General features: G+C 58.2%; 7 protein-coding genes across 7 annotated transcripts; 4 read left to right on the top strand and 3 right to left on the bottom strand.

Moving 5' to 3' along the window:
* Positions 1-210: 210 nt before the first annotated feature.
* On the top strand, positions 211-3,507 carry CMQ_2038 (c6 zinc finger domain containing protein; the record flags this gene model as incomplete). Its single annotated transcript, XM_014314964.1, has 1 exon — positions 211-3,507. One exon carries the CDS (start codon positions 211-213, stop codon positions 3,505-3,507), a length of 3,297 nt encoding a protein of 1,098 aa, XP_014170439.1.
* A 598-nt stretch (positions 3,508-4,105) lies between these two features.
* On the bottom strand, positions 4,106-5,143 carry CMQ_2005 (uncharacterized protein; the record flags this gene model as incomplete). The annotated part of the gene is made up of 1 exon (XM_014314931.1): positions 4,106-5,143. The coding sequence occupies one exon, from the start codon at positions 5,141-5,143 to the stop codon at positions 4,106-4,108; it is 1,038 nt and encodes a 345-aa protein (XP_014170406.1).
* A 962-nt stretch (positions 5,144-6,105) lies between these two features.
* Positions 6,106-8,780, bottom strand: CMQ_1991 (uncharacterized protein; the record flags this gene model as incomplete). The annotated part of the gene is made up of 4 exons (XM_014314917.1): positions 6,106-6,908; positions 6,982-7,137; positions 7,215-7,635; positions 8,583-8,780. 4 exons carry the CDS (start codon positions 8,778-8,780, stop codon positions 6,106-6,108), a joined length of 1,578 nt encoding a protein of 525 aa, XP_014170392.1.
* Positions 8,781-17,623: 8,843 nt separating this feature from the next.
* Positions 17,624-18,946, top strand: CMQ_1852 (g1 s-specific cyclin; the record flags this gene model as incomplete). Its single annotated transcript, XM_014314778.1, has 2 exons — positions 17,624-17,818; positions 17,891-18,946. 2 exons carry the CDS (start codon positions 17,624-17,626, stop codon positions 18,944-18,946), a joined length of 1,251 nt encoding a protein of 416 aa, XP_014170253.1.
* A 1,384-nt stretch (positions 18,947-20,330) lies between these two features.
* Positions 20,331-21,638, top strand: CMQ_2051 (NAD-dependent epimerase/dehydratase; the record flags this gene model as incomplete). The annotated part of the gene is made up of 5 exons (XM_014314977.1): positions 20,331-20,350; positions 20,407-20,420; positions 20,484-20,684; positions 20,741-20,865; positions 20,925-21,638. 5 exons carry the CDS (start codon positions 20,331-20,333, stop codon positions 21,636-21,638), a joined length of 1,074 nt encoding a protein of 357 aa, XP_014170452.1.
* Positions 21,639-21,692: 54 nt separating this feature from the next.
* Positions 21,693-24,569, bottom strand: CMQ_1840 (raffinose synthase protein; the record flags this gene model as incomplete). The annotated part of the gene is made up of 1 exon (XM_014314766.1): positions 21,693-24,569. The coding sequence occupies one exon, from the start codon at positions 24,567-24,569 to the stop codon at positions 21,693-21,695; it is 2,877 nt and encodes a 958-aa protein (XP_014170241.1).
* A 425-nt stretch (positions 24,570-24,994) lies between these two features.
* CMQ_1958 (mitochondrial processing peptidase beta subunit) lies at positions 24,995-26,712 on the top strand (the record flags this gene model as incomplete). Its single annotated transcript, XM_014314884.1, has 5 exons — positions 24,995-25,147; positions 25,252-25,377; positions 25,436-25,513; positions 25,580-26,265; positions 26,325-26,712. The coding sequence occupies 5 exons, from the start codon at positions 24,995-24,997 to the stop codon at positions 26,710-26,712; spliced, it is 1,431 nt and encodes a 476-aa protein (XP_014170359.1).
* Positions 26,713-27,070: the final 358 nt, after the last annotated feature.

A 27,070-nucleotide genomic window follows, 5' to 3' on the forward strand; every position in this document is an offset into this window, starting at 1 on the left:
TTCCATCGAAATCAGCACATCAGCACATACGGGGCAAAGGGGAGAAAGCGATGCGCACGGTGTTGGCTAGTAAAACGGAGTTCATTCGGTGCATCTGTCCTGATTTTTTCTTTTTATCCGTCTGAAGTGCCCCTCTCGGATCCCGCTTCCGTGGATGGTGATCCTGCGGTGTCGCTTGCCCGGCTCCTCTCTCCTCGCCATATCGGCATCATGGACCATGTCGCTCCAGACGGGCTGCAGCCAGACGGCCGAGCGATGAGCGCGTCGACGACAGCATCGTCTGCGAGGGCTGCTTCAGTCTCGCTCGAGCCGTTCCCACCGGCCAGCACGAAGCTCCCTCCTCGATCCCTGACCTTTTCGCCGACACAGCTGCCGTCAGCACACCACCCGCACCATCCGCACCATCCACCCCCGACGGCAGCTGGAGCAGCCGGAGCAGCAGCTGGAGCAGCACACTATTCTTCGCCTTCGTCAGGCGGTACCGAATCTCTGGGTCGATCACCTTCGACCGAGGGCGGCGGCGGCGGCGGCGGCGGCGGCGAGACGCATGGGGAGATGCATGGAGAGACACACCGCCCGACTGGGCCGACCAGCCCAGTCAGTTTGGCTAGATCTGCCGCGATGGAGGCAAAGAAGCCCCGTGCCTGTGAGGCGTGCCGCAGCCTCAAGGTGCGCTGCGACATGGACCCGGCAGCGCCGGCGGAAACGCCCTGTCGACGGTGTGCCAAGGCCGGACGGCGCTGTGTGGTGACGCAGCCGACGCGACGGCGGCAGAAGAAGACGGACAGCCGCGTGGCCGAGCTGGAGAAGAAGATCGACGCGCTGACAGCCAGCCTGCAGATGACGCGCGGAGGGCCGGCGGGCCTGCCAAGCCTGCCGGGGCTGCCGGGACTGGCAGGTCTGACCGGTCTGACCGGTCTGGCAGGGTCTGGTGCGGACAAGGAGGGAGACGACGGGGAACATCGGACTAGATGGGCTGATGAAGTAAGCAACGTCACACGTGAATGGCAGCCGCCGGTGGCACTGCCGACTGCGACCACCAGCAGCGGCGAGAAGCAGACGGTTCTGGGCCTGACATCGTCAACGTCGGTCTCGGGAGCGGCGACGGCCAGCCCGCATTCGACCAGCACGAATGGACGCAGCCCGTTTCCGGCAGCGACACCTGTACCACCAATGGTGGTGGCAGGGCAAAAGCGCAAGTTCACGGACATGTGGGACACGCCAGGAGCGGGCAGCCTTTCGGGACGACCGAGTCCCGGGTCCAAGACAGGATCGCCCAAGGAGGCGGCGTCGGCGTCGATGCGAGAGCGCCAGCAGCAGAAGCAGCAGCAGCAGCAGCAGCAGCAGCAACAACAACAACAGCAGCATCAACAACAACAAGGACCGCGGAAGGAGAGCGAGGCGAACGCACGGCCATCGTCATACAGCAACATGTCGCCGGCAGCGGAAACGTCAACGGCCGGACTGGGCGACATCATCGACCGGGGGCTGCTGACAATGGAGAAGGCGGTGGAGCTGTTCAACCGATATACGGACCAGATGGCACGCCACATGCCGGCGGTGGTGTTCGTGCCGGGGACGACGGCGGCTGAGATCCGCAAGTCAAAGCCGATCCTGTTCGCGGCGATCATGGGAGCAGCGACGACGGAGATGCCCAACGTGCAGCGGGCGATCGTGAAGGAGCTGATGCTGATCTTTGCGGAGAGGATCTTGGTAGTGGGCGAGAAGAGCCTGGAGATGGTGCAGGCGCTGCAGATCTCGGTGATCTGGTACTGGCCGCCCGAGCACTTTGAAGAGCTCAAGTTCTACCAGCTCGTGCACATGGCAGCAGTGATGGCGATCGACATTGGGCTGGGCAAGCGACGGCCAGGAGTGAGCAACGGGCGATGGACGAGCTCAGGGCCGGGGCTGATGCCACCACAGGGGTCAGGGATCAACTGGCGCGACCATCCGTTTAAGAAGAACCCGCTGCCAGACCCGTGTGCGATCGAGGCGCGGCGAGCATGGCTGGCATGCTACTTCATGACGTCCAACACGTCGATGGCGCTGCACCGACCGAATCTGGTGCGCTGGACGCCGTTTATGACGCAGTGCGTGCAGGTGCTGGAGACGTCGGCCGAAGCAGCGCCGACGGACCAGTACCTCTGCCACCTCGTCTGGACGCACCGCATGGCCGAGGAGGTGGGCCAGCAGTTCAACATGGACGACCCGACAGCGAAGATCAACGTGGCCGACACGCGGACACAGTACGCGCTGCGGGCTTTCGAGCGTGAGCTGGAGCGATACCGGGCGAGCGTGCCGCGCATGTTGCTGCAGCCGTCGTTGCGGCTGAGCTTCGAGGTGCTGAACCTGTACATGCACGAGATGGCCCTGCAGATGGAGGATGGCAACGACGAGTTCCGGCAGCCGTACACGGCCGAGTCGACCAAGACGGCCCTGATCGGCGACGCTCAGCTGACGGCAGCCCACATCAGCGCTCTCTCAGCCTGTCTGCAGGCCATTGACGGCATCTTTGACGCCTTTCTGGGCATGGACATTGCCGCCCTGCGCTGCATCCCCATCTTCAATTTTGTGCGCGTCGCCTACGCCACCGTCGTGCTGATCAAGCTCTACTTTGCCGCCGCCTCACCCAACTCGGAGCTCGGCCGCGTCATTGACAAGGACCACATGAAGGTCGAGCAGCATCTCAGCGCCCTGCTCGATAAGTTCCGCGCCACCGCCGCCGACAACCGCTCGCGGCCCGCCGCCAAGTTCCTCATCGTTCTCGTCATGATCCGTGCCTGGTTCCTCAAGCAGCGCCACCACATCGGCGTCATCAAGGAGGGTGAGGCCGTGGAAGGACAACAGCAGTCTCAGCCACCACAGTCACAGTCACAGTCACAGCCACAGCCACACGCACAGCCACACGCACAGCCACAGCCACACGCACAGCCACAACAACTGCCCTATCTGCCCTCCTCTTCCTTCTTGCTGGCCAGCAACAGCATCCGCCAGGCTGCCGGACTGCCGCCGTCTGACGCCTCCTGTCCCATGTCGGTCCCGCAGCCGTCGCCGATGACGGCCTATCCGTCGGGCAACACCCCGCTGGAGCTGCTGTCCGAGATTGCCGCCAGTGACTCGGCAGTCCAGGAGCAGAGACAACAACAGCAGCAGCAACAGCAGCAGCAGCAGCAACAGCAACAGCAACAGCAACAGCAACAGCAACAGCAACAGCAACAGCAACAGCAACAGCAACCAATCAACATGATGCCATGGCTGGCCCCCAGTCAGCCAACGATAGGAACGAGCGACAATGCAGCCAGGGGAAGTGTCGGCCCGACAGAGTCGCTCATCACGTCCAACTTTATGGACTTTCCCAACGTGGGCGAGAACTTTGAATACGCCATGGACCTGACGTTTGCCGGCCTGGCAGAGGCTGGCGGTGACATGAACCTGGACGAGGGCATGCAGTTCCTCATGGAGGACCCCTATTGGGTACGGGGAATGCCGACCAACTTTCAATTTTAGGGGAATTTCGGAAACCGAACCCAGAAGCGCAATAATAAGAAATAGTCCAGATATGGAGAGCGACACACGAGCACATGATGCGTTGGGATTTACGGAAGTGGGCGGTCTTTGGATGCGGTTGGGAATACCCCCTTGGCGTTTGCGTGTGTTTGGTCGCGTTGGGATATGAGCCAGCAAAGGAGCAAAGGAGCAAAAAAGCAAAAAGCATATTATTAATAGTTGCGCCTGCAAATAGATGCTCCCTTTCACACTGTCAGCAAGATCCTGCTGACTCAGCATATTCATCCTAGACCGAAGCGACAGCCTGAAATCCATTTTGCATGTCCTGATCACGTTTCCTTCGTATCCGACCCTCAATTCCTCCTCTTGCCCTTTCCATCGTGTTGCCGGGCACCTTTGCCGGCAAGTAGAAACGCCGAGCCTAGCCTTGGACAGACAGCTCTCATCGTAATCCAAAGGCCCTTGTCATGTCATGTTGTAACGCCCCATTGCAGTAATAAACCAGACGGGAAAAAGCAGACGCAATAGTGTAAACGAAAGTCGTCGGTCTCGTCGATACCGGCACTGCCAGTGATGCAGTTATGATCATCGACACCGTTCAGTCCATGTAGAAGTCGCCCTTGAGAATCCTCTCCTGAAAGTGGTCAGGCTTGGGTCGCGGCTGCTGCTGACGCGGTCGTGAAGGCGTCGGCCGGGCTGCTGGCACCGCGGTCGTCTCGGCGTCCGAAACGGACTTGGACCGATCTTGACGAATTCCTCCGCCGCTTACTCCACCACCAGCGCCGGCGCCGAAGCTGGGAATGACGGCAAAGCCGCCCGATCGTGGCGGAGAGCTGCCCAGGCCCGAGGCAAACGAGAACGAAGCTCGCGAGCCCGAGACCACGCTGCTCTCAGCACGGGACCTAAACTGCTCAGGCCAGTTGTATCCTTGGTCTGCACGAGCAGCGAAAAGAGGAAACTTGTCAGAAGCAGTTCTCGGACTGTGCAGCCCGGCCACGAAGCCGCCCTTGGGCCGGACAGAGAAGGAGAAGGACGATGAAGAGCGTGGAGAGACAGCAGCAGGCGGTGCAAAGGGAGACGACAAGGACGAGGGAGACGGGGACGTGGTGGGCGAGAGAGCACGGGGACGGTTCTGCGGCTGCCTCCTACCGCCAGGACTGGAGAGCTGCCTACCGTTGGCGTTGGCGCCGACACTGCCTCCAGAGCCCCGGAGGTTGAGCATAGCCTGGGCCCCAAAGCTCGTCCGGCGGGCAGAGGGCGCGTTGGGCGAGCCGCGAGGAGCAGCGTCATCCTCCTCGATGGCGCTCTCGTCGACGGCCGCGTCCGACGCAGACGAGCTGGTCGACATGCTGGCCCGACGCAGTCCTAGGCCCGACGGACCTCCACCTGCACCTCCGCCCGTGCTGATGGGCGAGGTGCCCGAGAGGCCGAGGGCTGACGCGGTCGACATCGACAGCCGTCTCCGTCGGTTCTGGTCGTTTAGCGCTGCCGAGGCGATGGGGCCCGGGAAGACGGGCGTCCCGCCCGAGACGGAGTTGCTGCGCGGAAAGAGGTTGGACAGCGTAGCGGACGTGAAGGAGCTGCGGCGGTTGCGAGACATCTCGTTGGTGCTTGGCTGATTCTCTGTGTTGGCCATGATGGTGGACGGGTGCTCTCCGGAGGAGGGCTTGCTCGCGGGTTTTTGTACTCGAACTTCGTCGACGGCTGATCTCGATCTTATCTCGATCAGCCCAGGCGAACGAACACCAGGCCGGTTTCGCTAGAAAGCCGACACAAGGCTACTGTGACCTGCGGCAGAAGAGCCTTGTCAGACAACAAGAAAGCACGCCTGTTCGGGTTAGATGGCCTGTTTGCGGAAACGCGTCGTTCGAGGCCGGGGGGGAGAGCAGGTTATCGGGCGGGAAGACGTGGATCGAGCAGCCAGTCAGGGGTCTGGGAGACGAGAAGCTGGCCTCGGCCACCGGCAGATGGCGAATATATGGAGACGGGCGGATGGGTCGATGGATGAGTCGATTTGGTCTTGTCTGCGGAACAACGAGAACAGACCCTTGTTCGTTGCCAGGGTCTGTTGCGTCACACACAGACGCAATTGTGGTATCGAGTTTGATGTTGAGAGAGCGTTGCACGGCGGAGGCGATTTCTCTATCCCAAGTGTGTCGACTTTGTCCTGTGACGTACGGTCGTTTGAAAGGGGAAGAAGAAGGACAGTGGCAAAAACGGCGGAAGAAACGGCCAATCTAAGACAAGGGAGGGCGAAAGGGCGGGCAGCGGCAATGCTGTCAGATGGACAAGGAGCATCCGTAGTTTTCTTCGTGGTTGTGTTGCCGACAGGCCTCTAGTTCGTCTTATCCTTGCTTGCCATGAGAGCAGACGATAGAAGAGTGAAGCCTCGGCAGGGATGTGGGATTGAATATACAGAGCATACAGAGCACGACTACGGAGTACAGAAACTGATGACAAAGCACTAGCACAGGCTGTTCACATGGCCTGCCGCCTAGATAATGCAAGACGCAGCCAACATGCAGTAGCGGGGGGGGCAGTTTCTGAGAGCTTGCCAGCTTGGGGCCGGTGTCGGCCAATAGGAAGCCGGCCAGGCTTTTAGGAGGGGGGTTGCAGCAGGAGAGACGGTTCGTCTGGCCGGTGTCGGCCAATCAGAATATTGCGGGGTAATAGCGGCCGTCCAGATCGCCTCGTTTTCTGGACCTTCACCTGGCGAATCTTACAAAGGCCAAATAGAAAAAGGAAAGCAAGAGAGCCAACAGAACAGCCAAAGGGCCTGTGCTGCGGCGGTGTGTTCATCTCGAGCTGTCCAGGCCCGGGATGCCGGATGGGAACCCACAAACACGCTGGGCAGCAGGTCCCAAAGGCCTCACCGACCACCTTGTCCGACTCTTTCCACCCGTTCTCCGCGCTGCTGTCAGGCCGGCCGTTAGCCACCTTCGGCCTATGCTCGGCTTCTTTGTCTCTCACAACGCTTCGTCGGTCGTGCCCACCCTCTTTGCTGACTCGCGGCAGGCCTGGCACACGACTAGACAGTCCAGCCGGCAAACGACGACGCACGCAGATAGCGAGGCCAGCGAGGCCCGATAGCAGCAGTGGAGCAACGTCGATCGCATCTCCGCCCTTCCTGGAGCTGGCTGGGCTGAGACGACGGAGATTGGGGCCCGACGCACCAGAACAAACATCATGACCGTCCTTGCCTCGTCTGTGGCAACCTGGAGTGAAACAGGCGATGAGAAAGGGGGTCGAGAGCAGGGTGAGAGACACGTACAGCCTAGCCACCGTTCTTTCGTTCTCTCTGTGCCCCTTGCAGTAGACGGCATCTGCGGCATATGCACGCCCCAACGGCGCCTCACTAGAGACACCGGCAGTCTCCCGGACACTGCACGACTTCTCGTGTGCTGGACGTCGGCCAGCTATTTCCGGCTCATGCAGAGGCAAGGGGAATGCCCCCAACGGCCGGGCTGCAGTCACGGGGACGATCCATCGCCTCGCCTCGATGCAACTTCATCTGCTGCGTCTGGCCACCGCAATCTTCTTTGTCAACCCACGCCGTGCGGATGTCGCTGCGAGGCCGCTCCTGTGACCTGCGCTGCATCTGTTGCCAACCGGCCTTGGGCGGTGTGTGGGCTACTATGTATAATCTGGAACGCTCACAGCTATGGCAGATGGGAAGCAAGGTCGTAAGAGGTCTGCTCGTATCTTACTGATCTGGTGGACTAGTCGCCAATCGGCGTAGGTCAGGGGAAGAGTCCCACCAGTCGCCTTTCGGTCCTCCATTTGGATCTCTCCCATTCGCCTGCCGATACGAGCACCGGGTTCCTGCGCGCCTCTCACCGTCGTAGGCGAAATAAGGAGGCCCTTTTGTCCTCTTGTCCCGTCGACCAGTGCGCAGCGCGCTGCATGGTCCCGGGCTATTAATACACGCCGTCGCTGCTTCCGATCGAATCCTGCCAGCACCATCAGGTACGGGCATTTCAGGAGCGTCTCCACCGTCGCAAAGGCATGGGGCCGAATTGCCGCTTCTGACGGGGGACCGCTGTCTGGCTTTCCCTTTTGGGCCTGCACGCAGTCATTTCCTTCGCTGTCCTCGCCGAAAGCCAAGGCTGACTCTCCACCATCGGACCACTCTGCGCGCACGTACGGTCACCTTCAGTGTGCGAGTACGAGTACACGGGCACGGAGTACGGAGTACGGAGTACTTACTGCATACAGTGCCTTCCAATCTTCTGCTCTCAAGATTGCCTGCCATCGCATCTTAGCACCCCTTCTATGCGCAGAAGATCAGGCAAATTAACGCGTTCATTACCCGGCGTCTTTTCGACGCAAATGGAAAAGAGGCCCAAGCGACAGCAAGATGGGTCCCGCGCTGTCATCCTGCCATCCTTATCAACGGCGTTAACACGCAGGGGGAGAGGACTTTCATCTCTGCTAATGCGCAGCTCTGCATATCGCAACTGGAAGAACCACCCTGTCGCGGCCGCCATTCCTGCATGTAGACGTTCCTTGCATCGAGTCTTCATATGCTCTTGCATTCCCTACATATGGACGTAGTATGTGAGATACGATACACCATGTAAGATACGAGTAGTACTTGCCGATCGCCGAAAAAAAGCCACGGGACTGAAGGCAGACCAGGGCCGTCTGTACCCACCAACTCGTTTCTTCCAGGGTCTTTTGTAATTTAGTGTCGGACAAGAAACAGCTTAGGTACCCAAGAACGTGTCGGTGTGGTTGTGTTGGTCACCGTCTCGTCTTCCAACCTTCCATTATGGAGTGAATGGAGGTCTTCTGCTTCCTCACCTCTGCCGGCTCTTCCAGCCAGTTTCCACGGAGTCCAGCATCAGGGCAACTGCATGAGAAACTCCCGGTTTGAAAAGAACCACATACTCATCTCATGATACGAAGACACGCTACGATGTACCAGCCTGATCGCACCTAAAATCATTCCAAGACGCTGAGGCTGCAGCGGGCCGTGGAACGGCCTAGGTCTCGATACTTCTGTCCTATTCAATCTTATCTGCAATAAGAGAGGTGGCGACATGTGAATGACGTCTTTTGGCTTTCGTGCTCACGCGTTCTCTCCAAACACGCTGCGTGTGCCAGCGTGCCCCATTGGGCATAGCGGCACGATCGGCATCGGGCTGGCTGACCATCGGCCGCCTGTGGTGTTTGATGCTGTTTGATAGCGCAGCATTCGCCTGTGCGCTGGCAGTGCTGGGAGCCAATGGATTGTGCGTCGCCTTCGAGCGGGAGGCCGGGGATGTGGCCATTGCTATCTCTGCCTCGCTGCCTCGCTGGTTCTTCGCCTCTCGGTTGCAGCAGCATCGTGAGAATAACACCACCCTGGGATGACCGGCAGACACCATTCCTCTTTCCGGGCCACCTCCGGCGACCGTGTGGCCACAAACAAGGACAGCTGGGCTAGTTCTTATGGGGATCTCCAGCTTGTGGGGCTTCCGGAAGAAGAACCAGGCTTCACGGGGAAATTGTCACGATCGCGCTCGTTGGTTTTTTACCCTTCTGGCACGCACCAATGGTGAAGAGGCTGTGTCGCGGAAGTGGCAAATATGCAGCTGACACAGGAGCTCCCCTATCTGCTCGCTTCAGCTGCGCCCGTACTTGCATCTCTGTAAGGTTGCATGCAGATGCGCCCTGCATCAAGACGAGACGGGAAGAAACGATTGGGCTGGACGGTCGGCTCTGACGTCTGTCTCTGTACGCGTGAATAGCTGGAAGCTAAGATACTAGGCGCCTACGCCGAATGCTGGCCAGACATGCGCAGGCAACGGCAGCACGTTAAATCTATATATGTACGACGTAAGATGGGAGCCGACTCTCAACGATGTAGCCAGCCACGGCTCTCCGTCGTAAACCAATGCATAAGCGAGCGAGAGAACTTCCCAGACGCCTGCATGTGATTCCGCTTTGACACGACATATTAATAGCCTTGGAATGGGGGCTTGCGCGGGGATTTTGGTCGGTGTTCTCCGTACATCTGCCATGCTGGCAAATGAGAGCAGTCTGTTTCGCGTTGCTCATTAAACACGACTTGAGAACGAATGCAGCCGTGTCGCGACATGTCCAAGCAAGTGGGACGGGGCATATGCAGGCAGGCCGAGCGGTCATGCAAGGCGGTCGGTCAGTGATAGCGGATGAGAGACAGCGAATGACAACTGTAATTGCCGTGGAACTCGTGGTCGCAGGACATGCTTGAACTGCCAGAGGGAGATGGCAATGGCTGCCACGATGCCTTGCTACAGATTGACTGATCCTAAGCTCATTCCGGAAGCCTGGCCCTATTCCGGGGCCTGGAGAAAGGGAGACTCGTCGGAACAGCAGAGCAGATCCGATGGATGGCGTGAATGGTGAGACCGACTCCACAGAGGGCTGAGGCGCCTCTGCCACCGTCCTGCATTGCAAAGCACATGTGGCTTGGTAACGCTGCATGTTTCGGCAGACGATAGGGGAGAAGAAAGGTGAGGGCGACTCGCTCGCTTGCCTGTCCAAGGAGCATTTTTGGACACTCCCCACTCCTCATCCATCATCCCATCCCACCTCAAACCTGGCTGTCTGAGACGGGTGCCATGAGCTGTCCACGAATTAGGTGTGCGCACCCGTAGGGCAGACAACGGAACCAGTGGCATACGACACAGGACACGGACGCGGAAAAAGTAGCAATATGAAAAAATAGCTCTGGAACCAGGCTATGCCCGGACAAGCAGGACAGGACGGCCTGTTTCGGGTCTCTCTGGCGACGACGCATGACTAATCTCCCAACCTCTCCATTTCCTCGTACCCGGGGCGTGGCGGCCTGCGACTGGGTTTGCAGGTGGACTCGTGGTAGGTGCGTACAACAGTATAGTCTGGCACGCGTACTCCGTACTCCGTAAGATACTCTGTACATACTCGTAGTATCGTATACTACTTGTACTCAACCGAAGAGGGGCTCCAACGACGTCAGTTGCTGCCTCCTAGCGCGCAGGTCGGCAGTGGCGTGCGTGAAAATACGTGCCTACGTCGTATATAACCTGCTCCTGCAGCAGCGCAGCAGCGACGCCGCTTCCTGGTTGCAAATTGAAAATTGCCTAGGGAAGGAGCCTACCGCGAGCGAGCGCGTTTCGCGTGGCGGTCCGGCCTTTCATTGGTCAGTGGGGGCACGCCGCCGCAGGAGCGAAAGCGGCAGCATTGCGAAATCCAATCTGAGCTCACTGTTGCATGCACGTAAAGTGGCAGCACGCACGCACATACAGGCCGAGCGAACCGGTCGAAAGAAAGGGTGCGAGGACGACGTACTGGCGTATCCCACAGAAGAGGCGGAGCTGGCTATTTGCGCCGACGGCCGCCGTTCGCGTGATCCGTTCGGTTCTCTCTCTCTGCTCGAAACCTGATTCGACCGGCAGGAGCAAGGTGCAAAAAAGGGCAGAAAAGGAGAAAGGAGAAGGAGCCACCCCGGTTCCCCCGGCGCCCCGTCCGTGTCTGGCTCATCTGTTCCGTATCGAAGCTGCAAGGGAAGGCGCACTGGTCCGTTCTCAGGCCTTCCATTTCTGGCCTCCTTTTTGAAAGCCCTCGCTCGCACAGAGGCTGCCATACTACTCCGTACGGAGTATGTACTATTTGATTTTCCTGGGGTTGAGAAAAGGCCCAACAGCTCTTTCCTGCCTGCCAACCCCTGCCACCTAATCTTGGGATGGGTGGGGCCGCAGCCGGACACCAATCGGGAGCCAATCACACTCCATGACGCGAACTTTGTGCTTTAATGTTTCGATGCACACGACCCAAGGCCCCCGCTCCACTGCAACCTATTTCCCGTACCTATCATATGTGCGGTGTGCATCGAAAGAGATGCATAGCACTACTCCTCAAAAGAGCAGGCTGCTATGACTATCAAGAGCTGACTTGCTGCTAGCCACGGCTAACCGAGATGCAGCCTATCCAAGTCTTGCAATGCTGAGCATTGGTCTAGAGCAGGGCCTCAAAAGTAATTGTAGATCTTCCCCGTGTCATATCTTTACAAAGTTTACGCGTGACAGCCGCAAAGTAGACAATGTCTTTAGTGGCGTTGTTGGATCTTCAGCTTCAACTTGGTCTCTGAACACTCGGCCTATCTTGCAATTGAGACGGGACGTGACCCTGTCTCTGCGTGACATGTCAGCTTTTGGCCTCTCTCATCTCATTATGTAGGGGCGACGCCCGTTCCCACCCTCAATTTCACTATCTATGCCTTTCTTTTCTTCTTTCCTAGTTACCCGGCCGCGCTGAGATCTGAGCCAGGTCTTGCACGACTTGAGAATCTGCAGCCACGCCGACGTGTTGCCAGACCGCTTGCTTGTTTTCTGTGGTCGCATTGGCAGTCATGGTGGCTGCAGATCAATGGGTTCGTGCCGAGTCTCCTGATCGTCAGCGGTCGGGGACGACAAAGGGTGTCATGTCAGCAGAACGGGTACAAGACGGTGTACGGAGTACGGTGTACGGAAAACGGATTTTAAGAGCCTGAAAGGCTTCTTTGCAGCTGGTAGGACGGCCTTACCAGACGTCAGCGAGCCTGTTACTGCCTAAAAAGGCAGTGGCTGGCTGGCCCGTCGAAATTACGGAGCCTTGCACCTGCAAGACACACCGGCGTTTACGAGTATGTAGGCGACATCCCGCAACGTCTAGCGGGCAAGTATTAACACGGTACAAGTATGGTTCCGTCAGGCCTCGGGATGCAACTGTGTTCAAGATTTGACATACTCCGTAAGATACAAACAGAAAAAAAAATGGAAGAGTCGGACTCGTGGCCGATCGGTCGGCCACGAGTCGCAAATACGGGGTACTCCGTACTTATGTGGTGAAAAGAAGGGACAACGTCAGTGCCAATAGTTTCCTCGGTGGATCAGCAATGTGATGCAAACACCAAAGCAAGGGAATTAGTACACAGGAAAGCAGGACCCTACCGCAATACGGGGTGACGAGTCCGGATTGAGACGGTATCCTCTTGCTTCAGTTATTCCCATTTTTCTTGTTTTACGCCTCATTTTGGGGTGCAATTGGCTGTACGGAGTAGTCGCTTGTTCCTTCGATTTGGAGACACCTCTCCTTGGGTGCAGGGTTCTTACTCCGTATGTCCCGAGTGGAGTTGGTCCTGAAGGTGGCATCCACCGGAACCACACAGGCAATATTGCGAGCCGAGCATTCATAGCAGGCAGGCAATGCCTTTGGATGCGGTCAGCCTGCGAGAGAGAGAGAGCACGCGGCTATCTGGCAGGTTTGTTGGAAGCGGCCATCTCACAACCAGGGCATGTCTTGCTTGCCATGTACTTCGATCTTGTACCCGGAAGCCCAACTGTCCCTTTGCCCACCCCCCGTCCAGCCTTCCGGTCCGGTGAGACATGTCCCGAGAGAGGCAGAAGCTGCCCGTTACAGAAAACTGGATAGTACCGAGTAGCTTCTCGTAGTGCTGAATGCCAGTGCGCCTAATCCGTTCAAAAACCTCCGTAGCCGTGGAGTTGGTGCCAATAGAAAAAATAGGTGTCGCCTGCAGTCTGCTCGCACATAGTATGGGAAATCTCTTCTCGACGCCTTTAGCTCGCGGGTCTGCATCCGACAAAATACGTAAGAGGCAAGCCTTGTTAGCTACTCCACCAAGCGGCCGTTTACCTCATCGACGCGATGCTTTTTCCTCGCCCTTTTCCAAGCGCAGCTCCATCTACAGAATTTTCGCTGCCCCGGCCGTGTCCGGACGCCTCATTGACCGGCACTCATGAACACGTACTCCGCATCATGCAAACCGCCAGCAGTAGCAGGAGGGGTCCTTCGATCGACTACCGTGTCTCGATGGGGGCCGCCGGCGACGTCGGTCGGCGCGCTTCTGCATACGAGCAGAATGACGCGGGAGCATGCTTCTGGTTGGTCGGTTCCTATTGCCCGCAGTGCGCTTTGGCAGTGTCGGGCTTTCTTCGCGATGCCACATTCTTCCCGTGTCTTGATCGCTCTGCCGTATACGAACGACTACTCCGTATGACCATGTAGTACTATGTCATGTACGGAGTACTCCGTAGCCGTAGCCTCTTTTCACCTTTTTTCTGGCTGTCCTCTCCACAGCGGAGAACGGGCTCAGGAAGGTGTCTCTTTTCTCTCGTCCCCCGCCCCTTGCTTCGGTGGAGGAGATCCGAAATTTTTCGTGCTCATCCTACATAGTACACGTACTCCGTAGGTCCAAGCAACGGACAGGTACCAGGTCTTGATGCCCTCCTGACACGCAGGACAGCAATCGCCTGACAGCCCTCTGCGGAGGACAAGCGAACGGAAGGCACGCGAACGACGAGAGAGATCTTGCTATGTATCTTACATGGCAGCAGAAGTGAGGGGGACAATCGAAGCACCAGCCTGGTCGTACTGTGTGGCCACCGGCCAGCCAAGACCAGGAAAGTACGACCCGACAGCTTCCTTGATCTCCACCCGGCCGCTCGCAAGCAGCACAGCCAACCAAACGCCGGTGACACCACTCTCCACCCCTCCACATCTGCTTTCGTAAGATACCGTATCTCACTTGTGCTCCGTACTTCGTGCTTGTAGAATGTGCTGCTGCTACTCCGTACAAAGTATGTACGGAGTATTACATAGTATGTGCTGTTTGCTTTGTCATATCTAACAGCACTGTGGCCGAATGAGCTCTCTCTCCGCGCCGGTCCTGGCTGCACGCAGCCCCTGTATCTCGCTCACACACCACCCGCTCACCACACCATCCTAGGAGCACGGAGTATCTCACTATCCTGCTTTTTTTGCTTTCTTTTCAGCGGCGCCAGGGGTAAGACGCACGCTTGCCTTGAGCAACACCCACACCACTTTGCAAATATCACATTAGAACACGCTCATGCATGCACCACCACGCTCTCACCAACGAGGCCGCGCCTTGCAAAACGCGTAGAGTTCAACAGCTCCGTAATTACTGCCAATAGTCGGGCGTCGTTTCGCTTGACACTAAAGAGCCCCCTCCCCATGTCCTCCCCCGAAGGACGGCATCCAACGTCAGATGTCGACCCTGTCGACCCTGGCGAGACGTGACGTCTTGTCTGGTCGGTCGCGCAGCCCATGGGCCGGCTGTGGCTGATAGCGACTAAGCCGTCCTGAGGCCTCGTTCCCTCGTGGTCGCCGACGACGGCAATATCATTGTTTGCAGCGTTCCTTGCCTTTTTTACATTGTCTGCTTCCCGGCCGGATCGCCTGGCCGCTGGCCTTTGGCCTTGTGCATAGTAAGCAAGAAAGAGCCTGTGCTCCGTGTCCCGTTGCTCCGTAATCCGATGCAAGCCAACGAATATTTTTTTTTCCCTCCCTTCTCCTGCTCCTTTTTGGCTCATCCTGCACGGAGCTGGCCCTCTTTTTTCTCTCCTGGTCCTGGTTTGGCTCGATGGCAGTCCGGCGCGCTGGTTGGCTAGCTTGCCTCATCGCCTGGTCGATTTGGACTGGCTGGTTGGCTGTTAGCCGGTGTGGTTCCTTCCCACCCCTTGTCCCCTTGTCTTAAAGAGGGCCCAGCTAAGCCAGAGGGAACCACCTATTGAACCACACTCCCTTTTGCTCTTGGCTCCTCCATCTCACACACCCCCCATGTCTGTCCCAGCCCGCTCCCTCTCTCTATGCGGGCCCCATGGTGAGGTGCACGCGGTCTCATCCGCTGGCCATAGCGACTTTAGTGGTTGTGCGCCTGCGATTTTGTGCTGCTGCCACTGCTGCTTCGCCCATTGTAACTTGGCAAGGCGCCTGTGCTGGTCACTTTGTGCCTGTTTCTCACTACTCCTGTGCACCACCTCCCCCGTCCTTTTTTATTCGTCCGTATCCCCCTCCTCCTTTCCCTTGATTCCTTTTCTCTTCCTTTTCTTCCTCTCCTCGGCTCTTCCCATTTTACTTTTACATTCCTCTCTCTCTTCAAACTCTCCCTGTCTGCATCCCTCCCTCCTGAACAGTCCGACCACCACGATCTTCTTCTAAACCTTCCTGACTACCGAGAGGTGAAGAAAAGAGAAAATTCTGGAGGGAAGGCAGAGCGAGTCCAAGGCCCAGATCAAGCCTTGACCGAAGCATCCTCAACCCGCCCCCCCACGGAGCGAGAATACTGAAACCTGACCTGGTTGGCTTTCCTCCCCGCTTCATTCGAGTCTGAGATTAAGGAGACTGGCACTCTGGACCTCGGGAACGAACGCCACCGCATCCATACCGCAGTGGGAAACCATCTAAAAACACCTCGGGAGAACATCGGAGAAGGAGTCTTTGTCAAGAAGATCTTCTTTCGCTGTTGTTCACTTAACCCACCTTCTGCTTGCTCGTCATCTACTTTCCAGTTGATGTCGACGGCAATCTGCTTTTTTTATTTCTAATCTCTGTCTTCCTGGAGACCCCCTTTTATATATCATTTTCCATTTTATCCCTTTTCCAGACCCGCCAGCTGGAATTCCTCACTCTTTTGTCTCCCTCGCCATCTGCCAGCATTCCAATTGCAAACTCGACACCACAACCCCGAGCAGTTCCTCCCTCGAGCTTGTACTAGTCAGCTTTTTTGCAGTCGATTCGCCAGTTCCTCCCCGCCTTCACCGGTAGTCTCAGCCCTTCGATCCGGTCCTGCACACGGCACTGGTCGACTACAACAGCAGGGAAGAGAGAATAGTATCCAAGATCATTTAGACGTTCCTGTTGAATAGCTCTACATGACCGAGGCAGTTGTCGTGAACCTTTCATCCCTTTGAAGGTGCTAAGTGAGGTTAGTCGCCACCCGCAGCCAGCCCCGTCCCGTGAGCCTGCCAATCGGCTCTCTGGCGGTGACAGTGACAAGCAGCAGCTCTGTCACCTCCCCCCTCCCCCAGTCAGCCACAGCCTATCGTCTCCCTGAGTTGGAAGCTAAACCAGATCAACGTACAGTTGCGTGCCAGTTGGCATTCTCCACATCCGCGTCTCCAGTTGAACACCCAAAGCCTCGCTCGTAGGACACGTTAACTCGTTGCTCCTACTCTTTGGGCTTTTGGAATCCAATCACCTTTTGTGGCTACAGCTCTTAGCACAACCACCGTGGCGGTAAGGGACATCTCTTTCCTATGTTTTTCTGCCTCTCTCCTTAGTTCCCCGCCCCAATTTCTAGCCCTCCCTTCCTTCACGTTGCCGGCGTGTGCGGTATTCACACTGAGTTATTCCGTGAGCGCCGTACATTTCGGTCCGTGAACAACGATTATGCGGCTAGCCGGCCCAAGGTCGCCATCAAATTCCCTGTATTTGCACAGTGGCACCACTGCTGTGAGCTAGCAAAAAACGCACATCAGCGCGCCGAAGCTTGCTGCTAGGGCTGCTAAAAACGCGTTCGAATCATTTGCACGCATTTCTCAGTCCCTAGCCGCGAAGTCACTGTGCTGCAGTATCCACGGAAAGCTCCCTGTCTGGGTGCCAACAAGGGCCGCCATTCTGCAACGCTCCCTTCACTGCCTTCCACATCTCGTCCTCTTTCCTCTTCTGCCCCCTCTCGCACCTCCTTCTCTCATTTTGTGGAGATCGAGGCCTGAGCACATTGGCACCGTTGAAGGCCGTTTGCCCTTCGTTCTCGAAGGCATTCCTCCGTTGAAATTGTCAGATGGGCCGACGCGCCTCTCGGACCCCCTCCACGCGCAGCGCCTCTTTCATTTGCTTTTTGTGCCGCTTTATTGGGCCGTCCCCATCTCTTCCCTTGTCTTCGGTGTCTGAAGCATTCCATCACGTCCAAAGCTAATATATAATACTTGCATCCGCAGAACTCTCAGAGGACAAGATACTTCTCCCCTTCACCGGCATCTCCTCTTTCTCTCTTTCTCTCTCGTTTTGCATCTCCGGCTTCTCAGCCACAGTCACTCTTTTACCTTTCCTTACTTGATTCTCGACGCTCTCTTTAATACCCTAATAGACCACATCGCCTGGTCGAATAATTTGCTCGCCAGCATTTCAAGACTCAGTCTCCCGCTGGCATTTGTTAATACACCACACTCATTTACATCGATCTTTCCGATTTCTGCGACCAACTCGCTCAGAAACTTCGGGCTCACATCTACAGCTTCTGGACAGCCAGACTTTCGACATTCATTTTCAGTCATATCTACCATTTCAGACCGCAACATCTTCCAACATGGCTTACTCTACGCAAATGCACGACGGCACTTTCTTTGTCGAGTCCAACGAGCCAACTGCTCCGAGAATGAGTGCTAGAGAGGCAGCGAAGCTGCTGGCAAGAAATCGCCAAGACATGATCGCCAATGAACTTTCAAGGTTGACATCGGAGGAGTATCTGGAGGACATCATGCGGCACGCGCGGCACATGGAGGTATGTTTGAGCCCTTTTGCGTGTGGCTTTGCTCTGCTGGTTGGATCTGGATAGCTAATGCGTGGGGAACAGGACGAGACACTCCCCGACGTCAACCTGATCGACATGCAGCGCGAGATTCAGTGGTTTATGCGACCATACCTGATCGACTTCATCGTCGAGGCCCATGCTGCCTTCACACTCCTGCCCGAGACGCTCTTCCTGACGATCAACCTTCTGGACCGGTACTGCTCCAAGCGTGTGGTGTACAAGCAGCACTACCAGCTCGTTGGCTGCGCTGCCCTGCTTATTGCCTCCAAATACGGGGACAAGAAGGACCGGGTGCCGCAGATTAATGAGCTGAACAACATGTGCTGTGGCCTCTACGACGCCGGCATGTTTACGCAAATGGAGATGCACGTGCTCAACACGCTCGAATGGAACATTGGCCACCCTACCGTGGACTTCTTCTCGCAGCTGATTGTGGCTGAGGAGCGGGACGACTGCGAGGTCGAGAGCATGGCTGCGTACATCAGCGAGATCGCCCTTTACCACCGTGACTTTGTGTCCACCAAGCCGTCGACCATGGCTCGTGCGTCGCTCGCGCTCGCCCGTGCCATTCTTGGCCGGCCGGAGGTCAACGACGGCGAGTGGGACCACGCGGACAACATCACTCTTCTTACCCTGTCGCAGAACCTGCACCAGCCGTCGCCGACGCTGTCGCGCAAGTATGCATCATCGCACTTCTCTGGCGTGTCGGCTAAGCTCACCGAGTTCCTCGCCCGCCACGCGGCAGCAATCAACAACAACAACAGGAGACTGGCAGACAGCTGCCGGTCGACGTCGCCATGTGAGTCGGACAGTGTGGCCCACCAGGCCGACGTGTACAGCACGCCACACAAGGGCATGGGGGCCGTTGCGGGCGTGGCCGACGGATACATGACGCCACCCATTACACCAGACGGCGCCTACTTTGCGGCCAACGGGGCCGTGGCCAAGGACGGCTACGCAGTCGTGCCGCGGTGTCCGGTGACGCCGACGCCTCCGTCAAACACGAACGCGAACGCACCGTCTGTCTATGCGGCACATGCGCAACAACAAGATGCCAGTGTTGCACAGTATGCGGCCTACTTTGACGCGGCACAATAGACAGCTTCCGTCCTCGATACCCACCATTTTCCCTACGTCTTCGCCTCCTTTCCTACGAGGCTTCTCCCTGAGCTGGGGATCCGTTAGACCTTGATACCCTCGGAGTCTCCACGTGCCAGAGGGTGTGTGTGTGAGATAAACGTCTGTTGTACCAAAATATTGGAGTGACAACAATGGAATCCTGTGACCTGTCAAGTTTCCCTGTCTTGCCGGCTTGTTCTTATTTTGTTAGAAAAGGTTGCGCGTTTATTTCTTGGGAAGAGAGAAAAAGAATGTGATCTGCTCTGCATCTGGCATCCAGGATTTCGATTTGCGTTTCTCGCCGCCCTTTTTTATTTCTTTCCTCATCAGCGTCATGGCATTAGCGGTTGATCTTTGCTTTTCTTTTGTTGCCGAGACCTCTCATGGGGCAGCCATTTGTTTGCCCTACAAACTTTTTGATCGGCCATGCTCCCAAACTGTTTCTCTTTCCTTGCTTCATTTTTTTGTTGTTACCACAAGCAGTATGTCCCTGCGAAAAGATAGCGGTCGTGCTCTGGCGCGACTGTTCAAAATAGGCTTTTCATGTCTACCAAAAAAACAACACCCTTCTGTCGACGAATGCCACCAAGATTGGGCACCCTCACCACCCGTTCGTTCCCCTCTGACCTGATAAGAGTGTACGCCATGCGACAGCTTCGGAGGTGGAAGTGAGTTTAGATCTATCCTGCCCCAGGGAGGATAGTGTGAATATCCAAAGAAAAAGAAAAAAAACAATTGGACCACATTGTGTTTCGTTCCGCGTGTTTGTGAATGCTTGATCGTTCAGCCTTGGTATTGTTGCGTTGTGGTTTCGGCAGTCGTTGCGCAGCTGATTGTATTGTTATGCCCTGTACATTCTGATGCGTGCTGCACGTATGAGCGGCATTGGCGTTGTCGGATGGCGTTAGCGTGATGGGTGGAATAGTTACCGCGTTTTTTTACGAAGCTGTGAAAGAATAGACTTACGATGTATCATGTTTAAACAGAAAAGAGCGTGTTATTACTAATGCAGATGCTGGAATTGGGGGAGACTAGGCAAGGCTGTGAATGCGGGGTGGCCCACATATGATGGGGCTTGATCCCGGGGAAAACGATTTTCCCAAGTGTGACTGTTCGTATTATGGAGTAGTCCGTATGTGTAATCGAACATGCTTACAAACGCACTGTACACAGTAATGGCCGTCAAACGATGAGCGAAGGCAATAGAACGGGGAGTCAAGATTTTTAATCCTAGCAGACAATGATATCATATATGCAGGCCGTTATATAAGGCCGGGCTGTGTCGCGATCGTAAAGAGAATCAGGACTCGTTAAGGACGTATTCATTTGGTACACCAACGAGCAATAGTTCAACACGACAGCAATGGCTTCCAAGATCTTCATGTAAGTGGCGCCGTCGGGCGAAACTACGGTCAGAACAAAGCTAACCCAAGAAATAGCACGGGGGTGACTGGTATGTCGGCAGAGTGCATGCTCAGGAGGTGACAATTGGGGGTGCTGACAAGGCTTTGCACAGGCTACGTTGGCGGTGATGCTTTCGCGGAGCTGTACGCAACACACCCAGAGCACGACTACACCTTGTTTGTGCGCAGCGAGGAGCGAGCAGAAAAGATCAAGGCGGCCTATCCAAAAGCGAAGAACATACGGTTCGCATATGGGACTCTGGATGACGCAGAAGTGCTGAGCCGCGAGGCGGCAGCTGCGGACGTGGTGCTGCGTAAGACTTTGGGTGGTAGCGAGTCTTTGAGGGAGACGGAGGGCTGACCGCTGCAGATACCGGAGCGTCGTCTGACAGCATACCGGCTGCCCAGGCGATTGTTAAGGGCATTGAGGCGGGCCACACGGTGGAGCATCCGGGGGTGTACATTCACATTTCAGGAACGGGTATACTTACATGGGTGTGTTTCCTCTCCTTTTGACCAGTCAGCCTTTGTTTCTGGGTTCGCTGACCGGACAGTACGACATGCTCCACGGCCGATGGGGTCAGCCGCCGGTGGCGGAGCAGACGTATGACGACGTAGCGGGAATCGAGCAGATTCTAACGCTGCCTGACGCGGCGCCGCACCAAGAAGTGGACAAGGTTGTTCTGGCAGCCGCAGCGACGACGGCAGCGATGCGCACGGCCGTGGTGACGCCGCCGCTGATCTACGGCATCGGCCGCGGCGCGGGCAACCGGCGCAGCATCCAGGCGCCGGCGATGGCGGCGTACGTGCTGCAGCGCGGCTACGGGCCCGTGGTCGAGGGCTCGGGAGAGACGGTCTGGGACAACCTGTATGTGCGCGACCTGTCGGCACTGCTGGTCCGGATGGTCGAGGCTGGTCTGCGTCCGGCCGAGCGCGACGACGACGACCTCTTTGGGCCGCGGGCGTACTACTTTGCGGCCAACGAGACGGTGCACCGATGGAGCGACCTGGCGCAGTGGCTGGCCGACAGTGCGGCAGAGCAGGGGCTGGGAGGGACCGGCACCAAGAGAGGCGTCGTCAAACAGGTCCCCATGGCCGATGTGCTTGGTGCTGGTGCGTCCGGTCACGTGACCTGGGGCACCAACTCGCGCGGCAATGCGGTGCGAGCGCGCCAGTTTCTGGGCTGGAAGCCGACGGGACCGAGCCTGCACGACGAGGTGGCAGCCATAGTAGCTTTTGAGGCAGCGCGACTGGGAATCAAGGGGTAGTGAACTCCGTAGCTTGATTCGCTTATAAGCCAATTCTAGCAAAGCCCCACACGCTTAGTCAAGCATAATATGCACCGTCAGCCGCAGTTCGTTGTTCCAATCGGGTGTCTGCTGCAAGTCCTTCCAGGCGCGTTCGACGTCAATTTCGAGCAGACACGGGTCGCTGGCAGACTTGGTGACGCAGGTGGGCGGGATGGGCAAGCCGCGGATGGTGACGAGGAAGTTGTCGGCCACGGTCAATGTGGGCAGGGCAGAGACGTAGATGCCGACGATGCCGAGAGCCTTGAAGGCGGCGGTCAGCTCGACGGCGCGGCGGCCAGACTGACGACAGGCAGCAGAGGTGCTGACAACGGAGGCGGCGGCAGCCATCTTGCGGACGAGGCCGAGGTTGGCGACGTAGAGCGGTGGTTCGTGGTCGGCAAAGGAAAAGGCCAGCGGCTTGTAGACGGTGAGGATGTCGTAGCCGCGAACGCCGAGAGAGACGGGAAGAAGGGCATCTGAGCCGACCGGACGAGACAGACGGCCGGAGCTGTGGAGGCGGGCGATGTGGAGTGGTGGAGAGGAGGGCGAATTTGAGGACGAAGGAGAAGACAGAGGGGAAAAGAACGGGGATGACAGAGAAGACGGGGAAGCCGTCGAGTAGACACCGGGGACACAGGCAAGGGGAATGAGCTCAGCGAGCGGACGATCAGCAACGTTAAAGAGGGCGAGGATGCCAGAGCCGGCAGAATCGCCGTGATAGGCAGCGACGAGGAGGAGGGCGCGGTCGTGGAAGGCGGCATAGGGCCGAAGAGCGCGGCCGATGCGGTCGGGGCGGAAGACGACGTGGTGGCCGGCGAGGCTGGGCGCGGCGATCTGGTCGATCAGGGCGGTGTCATAGCGGCCGGGAGCGTCGGTAATGTAGACGGGGCCACCGCTGATGCAGCGGGCGGCCGCGTGGAAGGCCGAGTAGTCGTGAACGGTCTGAAACATGTCCCAGTCGGGGAGGACGTTGAGATGCTGACTAAGTAAACTATTATGGGCGTTGGTCCAGACGTGCCAAGGATGAGAGTCGGGCACGTCGGGAAAGAAGTCGTCCGAGTTGCGGACAGCGAGAGCCGGTCGTCCGACGGGCAGCTGAGTGCGAAACAGCAGCGGTGGCGTCTGCGACATGCAGGAGACGGCGCGTGCCTGCAGATGGCGCAGGCCAGCGACGGTCCAGGCGGCCTCGTAGGCGGGCGCGAGGCGGCGACGTGCGCGGGCCGACAGCCAGGTATCGGTCATGAACTGGGCGTCGGTCTTGACACCGTCGATGCCGGCAGCGGCCAGAAAGCGATAAAAGTCGTCGTACAGCCGGCGGACGTCGGCCTCGACCACGACGGTCATCGGACCAGCGATCGGCAGGTGGCGGCGCGGCGGATGGGCACGCTGCAGCTCCTCGGTCGCATAGCGTCGGGCCAGCTCGCTGTCCGGCGCCACGCCGCCCCAGTAGCCCAGCAGCGCGTGCCAGACGGCGACGTGGCGGACGTGTGGATGGCGGGCGCGGATCTGGTGCACAGTGTGAGCAAGACCGTGTGGGAACTGTGTCGGCTCCGCCTCAAAGGCGGCCCAGCCGCGCTGAAAGTGGTTGGGCGGGACGGCGGTGGCGTGGCCGAGCGTCTGCCAGCCGTCGTCGATGATGAGGCTGCCGACGCGGATGCCGGCGGCCGCGAGCGCGTCCATGGCAGCCAGGATCTTGGCCTCGGACAGCGCCTGGCCGAGGGCGTTCCACGTACAGAAGCCGAGGCCGTCGTGCCATGTTTCGAGGTATTGGGGGAGGATGTCGGGGATTTCCGTCTGGTCGTCTCCCTGGCTTGTCATCTCCTCCTTCGCCTCCCACCCGATCAGCCCTCGTGCATGGTACATGACGGCTGCGTTGGCCCGCTCCACGTCGTCGGCCACGGCCACCAGCAGGGTCGCCTGCTCGGCCACCAGGCTGTCGCTGCGCACGTGCAGCACGAGATGGCCAGCTTCGTCTGTGCGCAGCACGCTCAGCAGTCCACGTCGCCCGCTGACGGCCAGCAGCACGAGGTGCTGGCCGGTCTGGCTGAGACACGCGCACAGGACGGCGTCGCGGTCCAGCTGCAGCCGGGTGCGGCCATGGCTCGGCGCCAGCCACGGCGTCCAGACGCGCACGAGGGCCAGCCAGCGCAGCAGGTCGTCGCCCCACGGTGTGCCGATCGTCGTGTCCGTGTAGCCGGATTCGTCCGTGTCTGTGGCCCCGGCCACGGTCGTCTCGAGACTCCAGAGCGTCGTGCCGGCCACCTGGCTCCGCGGTGAGGTCACGGAAAAGGCTGGGTTGAGGCCGTGGATCAGGTTCGACAGATCTGCTTCGGCTGGTCGTCCGCTCTTTCGTCTTATCACCAATGTGCCGTCTTCCGTCTCCTGCTCCTCGTTCACCCATCGCCACACCGACGCCTCTGAGCCCGCCGTGGCTCGCCGCCGGAACCGGACCGTGAACCAGGCTGGACCCAGACCCACGTTCAACGTGCCGCCATAGCAGTGCCGCACCGTCGTCTCGTCCTCGTCCTGCAGCCAGAGCCATGACCGCGGCTTCGTCTCGTCGTCTGCGTCCACTGCCGACAGCTCCGTCGCCGCCCACTCGCCCTCTCGGTCTGCTTCGCCCTCGTCTGCTCCAGAGCTCGTCGAATGCCACACTGCCACCTCCCACGCGGACGCCCTGTCGTCCCCCGATACTCGCTTCGTCTCCAACATCGCGTAGAACCCAACGCTGTCTCCGCTCGCCAGTTGCGTCACCTGGCCCAGAGGCGGGTATGTCGACACTGTCACCCCCATCACTGCTGCTTGTGCCCCCCCGCCTGCTGTGCTGCCTCGCTTCTTCCCCACCCGGATCGCCTTCTTTGGCAAGCTGGCCGTGAACTCTGCCGCAAAGCTGTACTCGCCGTCACCCATAGTCAAATCATGAATTCCCTGGCTATCAATACACTTGCAAGTATACCAATCTCTGTCTCATCAGAAAACACTTCAATTGCTTATATATGCGCTGGCAAAAGCCCACCTGTCCTCTGCACATGACTTCCCCGTGTCTCGCCCTCCGTAAGTGCTTTCTCTTAGTGTTTTGCCCCACAATCTCACCCAATAGGCGTCGACGTAATTGCGCTCGGTCGATTCCGGCACCCTTCCGATCCTGCCTGACAGACAAGGCATCAACCTGTCCACTAGCTCCAGCAAAGCCGAGAAAAACAAAAAAGTGCATCGAAAGATTCTCGCCTCCATCCGCCGCCTCCATCCAGAAGACGCAAATTCGCTCAATCCGTTTTCTATCCTCCCGCATTCCGATACCCCCCTCCCCCCCCATACATCTCTCTGCGTCCGCCATGGCCTCCCGAAGACTGGCTCTGAACCTCGGACGCGGCCTCAAGGCCCCTCGCGCTGGTCTTTCGCTACCTCCGCTGCGCCGAGGCCTCGCCACCCCCGTCACCTCGCCGGGCATCAAGGTCCAGTCCACCACGCTCAAGAACGGTCTTACGGTACGCTCCGACATCACAGCCGCCCAATTGACTCCTTCCGCACCCCCCGTCAGCTTCTGCTCTGCCCTGCTTGCTTCTGTCTTGCTGATCATCCTTTCTGCCAGGTTGCGTCCCACTACTCGCCATATGCCCAGACCTCGACTGTCGGCGTTTGGATCGACGCCGGTTCCCGCGCCGAGACCGAGGAGACCAACGGCACCGCCCACTTCCTCGAGCACCTTGCCTTCAAGGTATGCCTGTCTTTCTCCCCCGCTTCGAATATCCTCAAAAGCTGACTGTCGGATCTAGGGCACCAGCAAGCGCACCCAGCACCAGCTCGAGCTGGAGATCGAGAACCTCGGAGCTCACCTAAACGCATACACTTCGGTTGGTTCTTTCCTTTCTTTCCCTTCTCTCCCTCTCCTCTTCCCTTCTTTCCCACTAACCCTCCAGCGCGAAAACACCGTCTACTTCGCAAAGGCCCTCAACGAGGACGTCCCCCAGTGCGTCGACATCCTCGCCGACATCCTGCAGAACTCCAAGCTCGAGGAGTCCGCCATTGAGCGCGAGCGCGACGTCATCCTGCGCGAGTCCGAGGAGGTCGAGAAGCAGATCGAGGAGGTCGTCTTCGACCACCTGCACGCCACCGCCTTCCAGCAGCAGCCGCTCGGCCGCACCATCCTGGGTCCTCGTCAGAACATCCAGGACATCACCCGCACCGAGCTGTCCAATTACATCAAGAACAACTACTCGGCCGACCGCATGGTCCTCGTCGGCGCCGGCGGCTTCGCCCACGAGCAGCTCGTCGAGCTGGCCGAGAAGCACTTCACCAGCCTGCCCGCCACGTCGCCGCCATCCGGCGCTCTGTTGGAGTTCAAGAAGAAGTCCGACTTTATCGGCTCCGACGTCCGCGTGCGCGACGACACCATCCCCACCGCCAACATCGCCATCGCCGTCGAGGGTGTCAGCTGGAACGACGACGACTACTTTACCGCCCTCGTTGCCCAGGCTATTGTCGGCAACTACGACAAGGCTCTCGGCAACGCCCCGCACCAGGGCAGCAAGCTGAGCGGCTTCGTCCACAAGAACGACCTGGCCAACAGCTTCATGAGCTTCTCCACGAGCTACAGCGACACTGGGTGAGTTTGACGCCTTTTGCCTTTTGCCTTTGCCGTCTTCGTCTGCTGACCCCCTCCAGTCTCTGGGGCATCTACCTCGTTACCGACAAGCTGACGCGCATTGACGACCTTGTACACTTTGCCCTGCGCGAGTGGTCGCGGCTGTCGCTGAACGTATCCCAGGCCGAGGTCGAGCGCGCCAAGGCCCAGCTCAAGGCGTCCATCCTGCTGTCGCTGGACGGCACCACCGCCGTGGCCGAGGACATTGGCCGCCAGATCATCACCACCGGCACCCGCCAGAGCCCTGCCGAGATCGAGCGCGTCATCGACGCGATAACAGAGAAGGACGTCATGGACTTTGCCAACCGGAAACTGTGGGACCAGGACATTGCCATCAGCGCCGTCGGCAGCATCGAGGGCCTGTTTGACTATGCGAGAATCCGGGGAGACATGAGCCGGAACTTTTAAGCAGCAGCAGCGAGAGAAGCGACATCCTAGGACGGAGACGATGAGATAGAGAAATGCGGACGACTTGTTTCATGCCATCTGCAAGTCTGTACTAATAGGCCTTCGGTTCGGTAGTCTCTCGCAGGCCAGCCTGTCTCAAGGCAGGAGCGGCCGGCGTGAACAGAGAAGAGCGATCGCAACCGACCGACCGTGCCTGCTGATCTTGCCGACGTGACCCACGGCTGCTGTCCCCGTCTCGGGCAGGCGCCTCCGGCAAGAAGCTCTCTCCTCGCTGAGCCCATCCATGTCGTGTATAAAGTGATGTTTCCGCCCTCCTTGGCCTCTTTTCTCCCTCTTTCTCTTCATCCGTTACATCCTC

This window comes from Grosmannia clavigera (genome assembly GCF_000143105.1).
Source record: "Grosmannia clavigera kw1407 unplaced genomic scaffold GCSC_168, whole genome shotgun sequence".
Classification (NCBI taxonomy): Eukaryota; Fungi; Ascomycota; class Sordariomycetes; order Ophiostomatales; family Ophiostomataceae; genus Leptographium; species Leptographium clavigerum.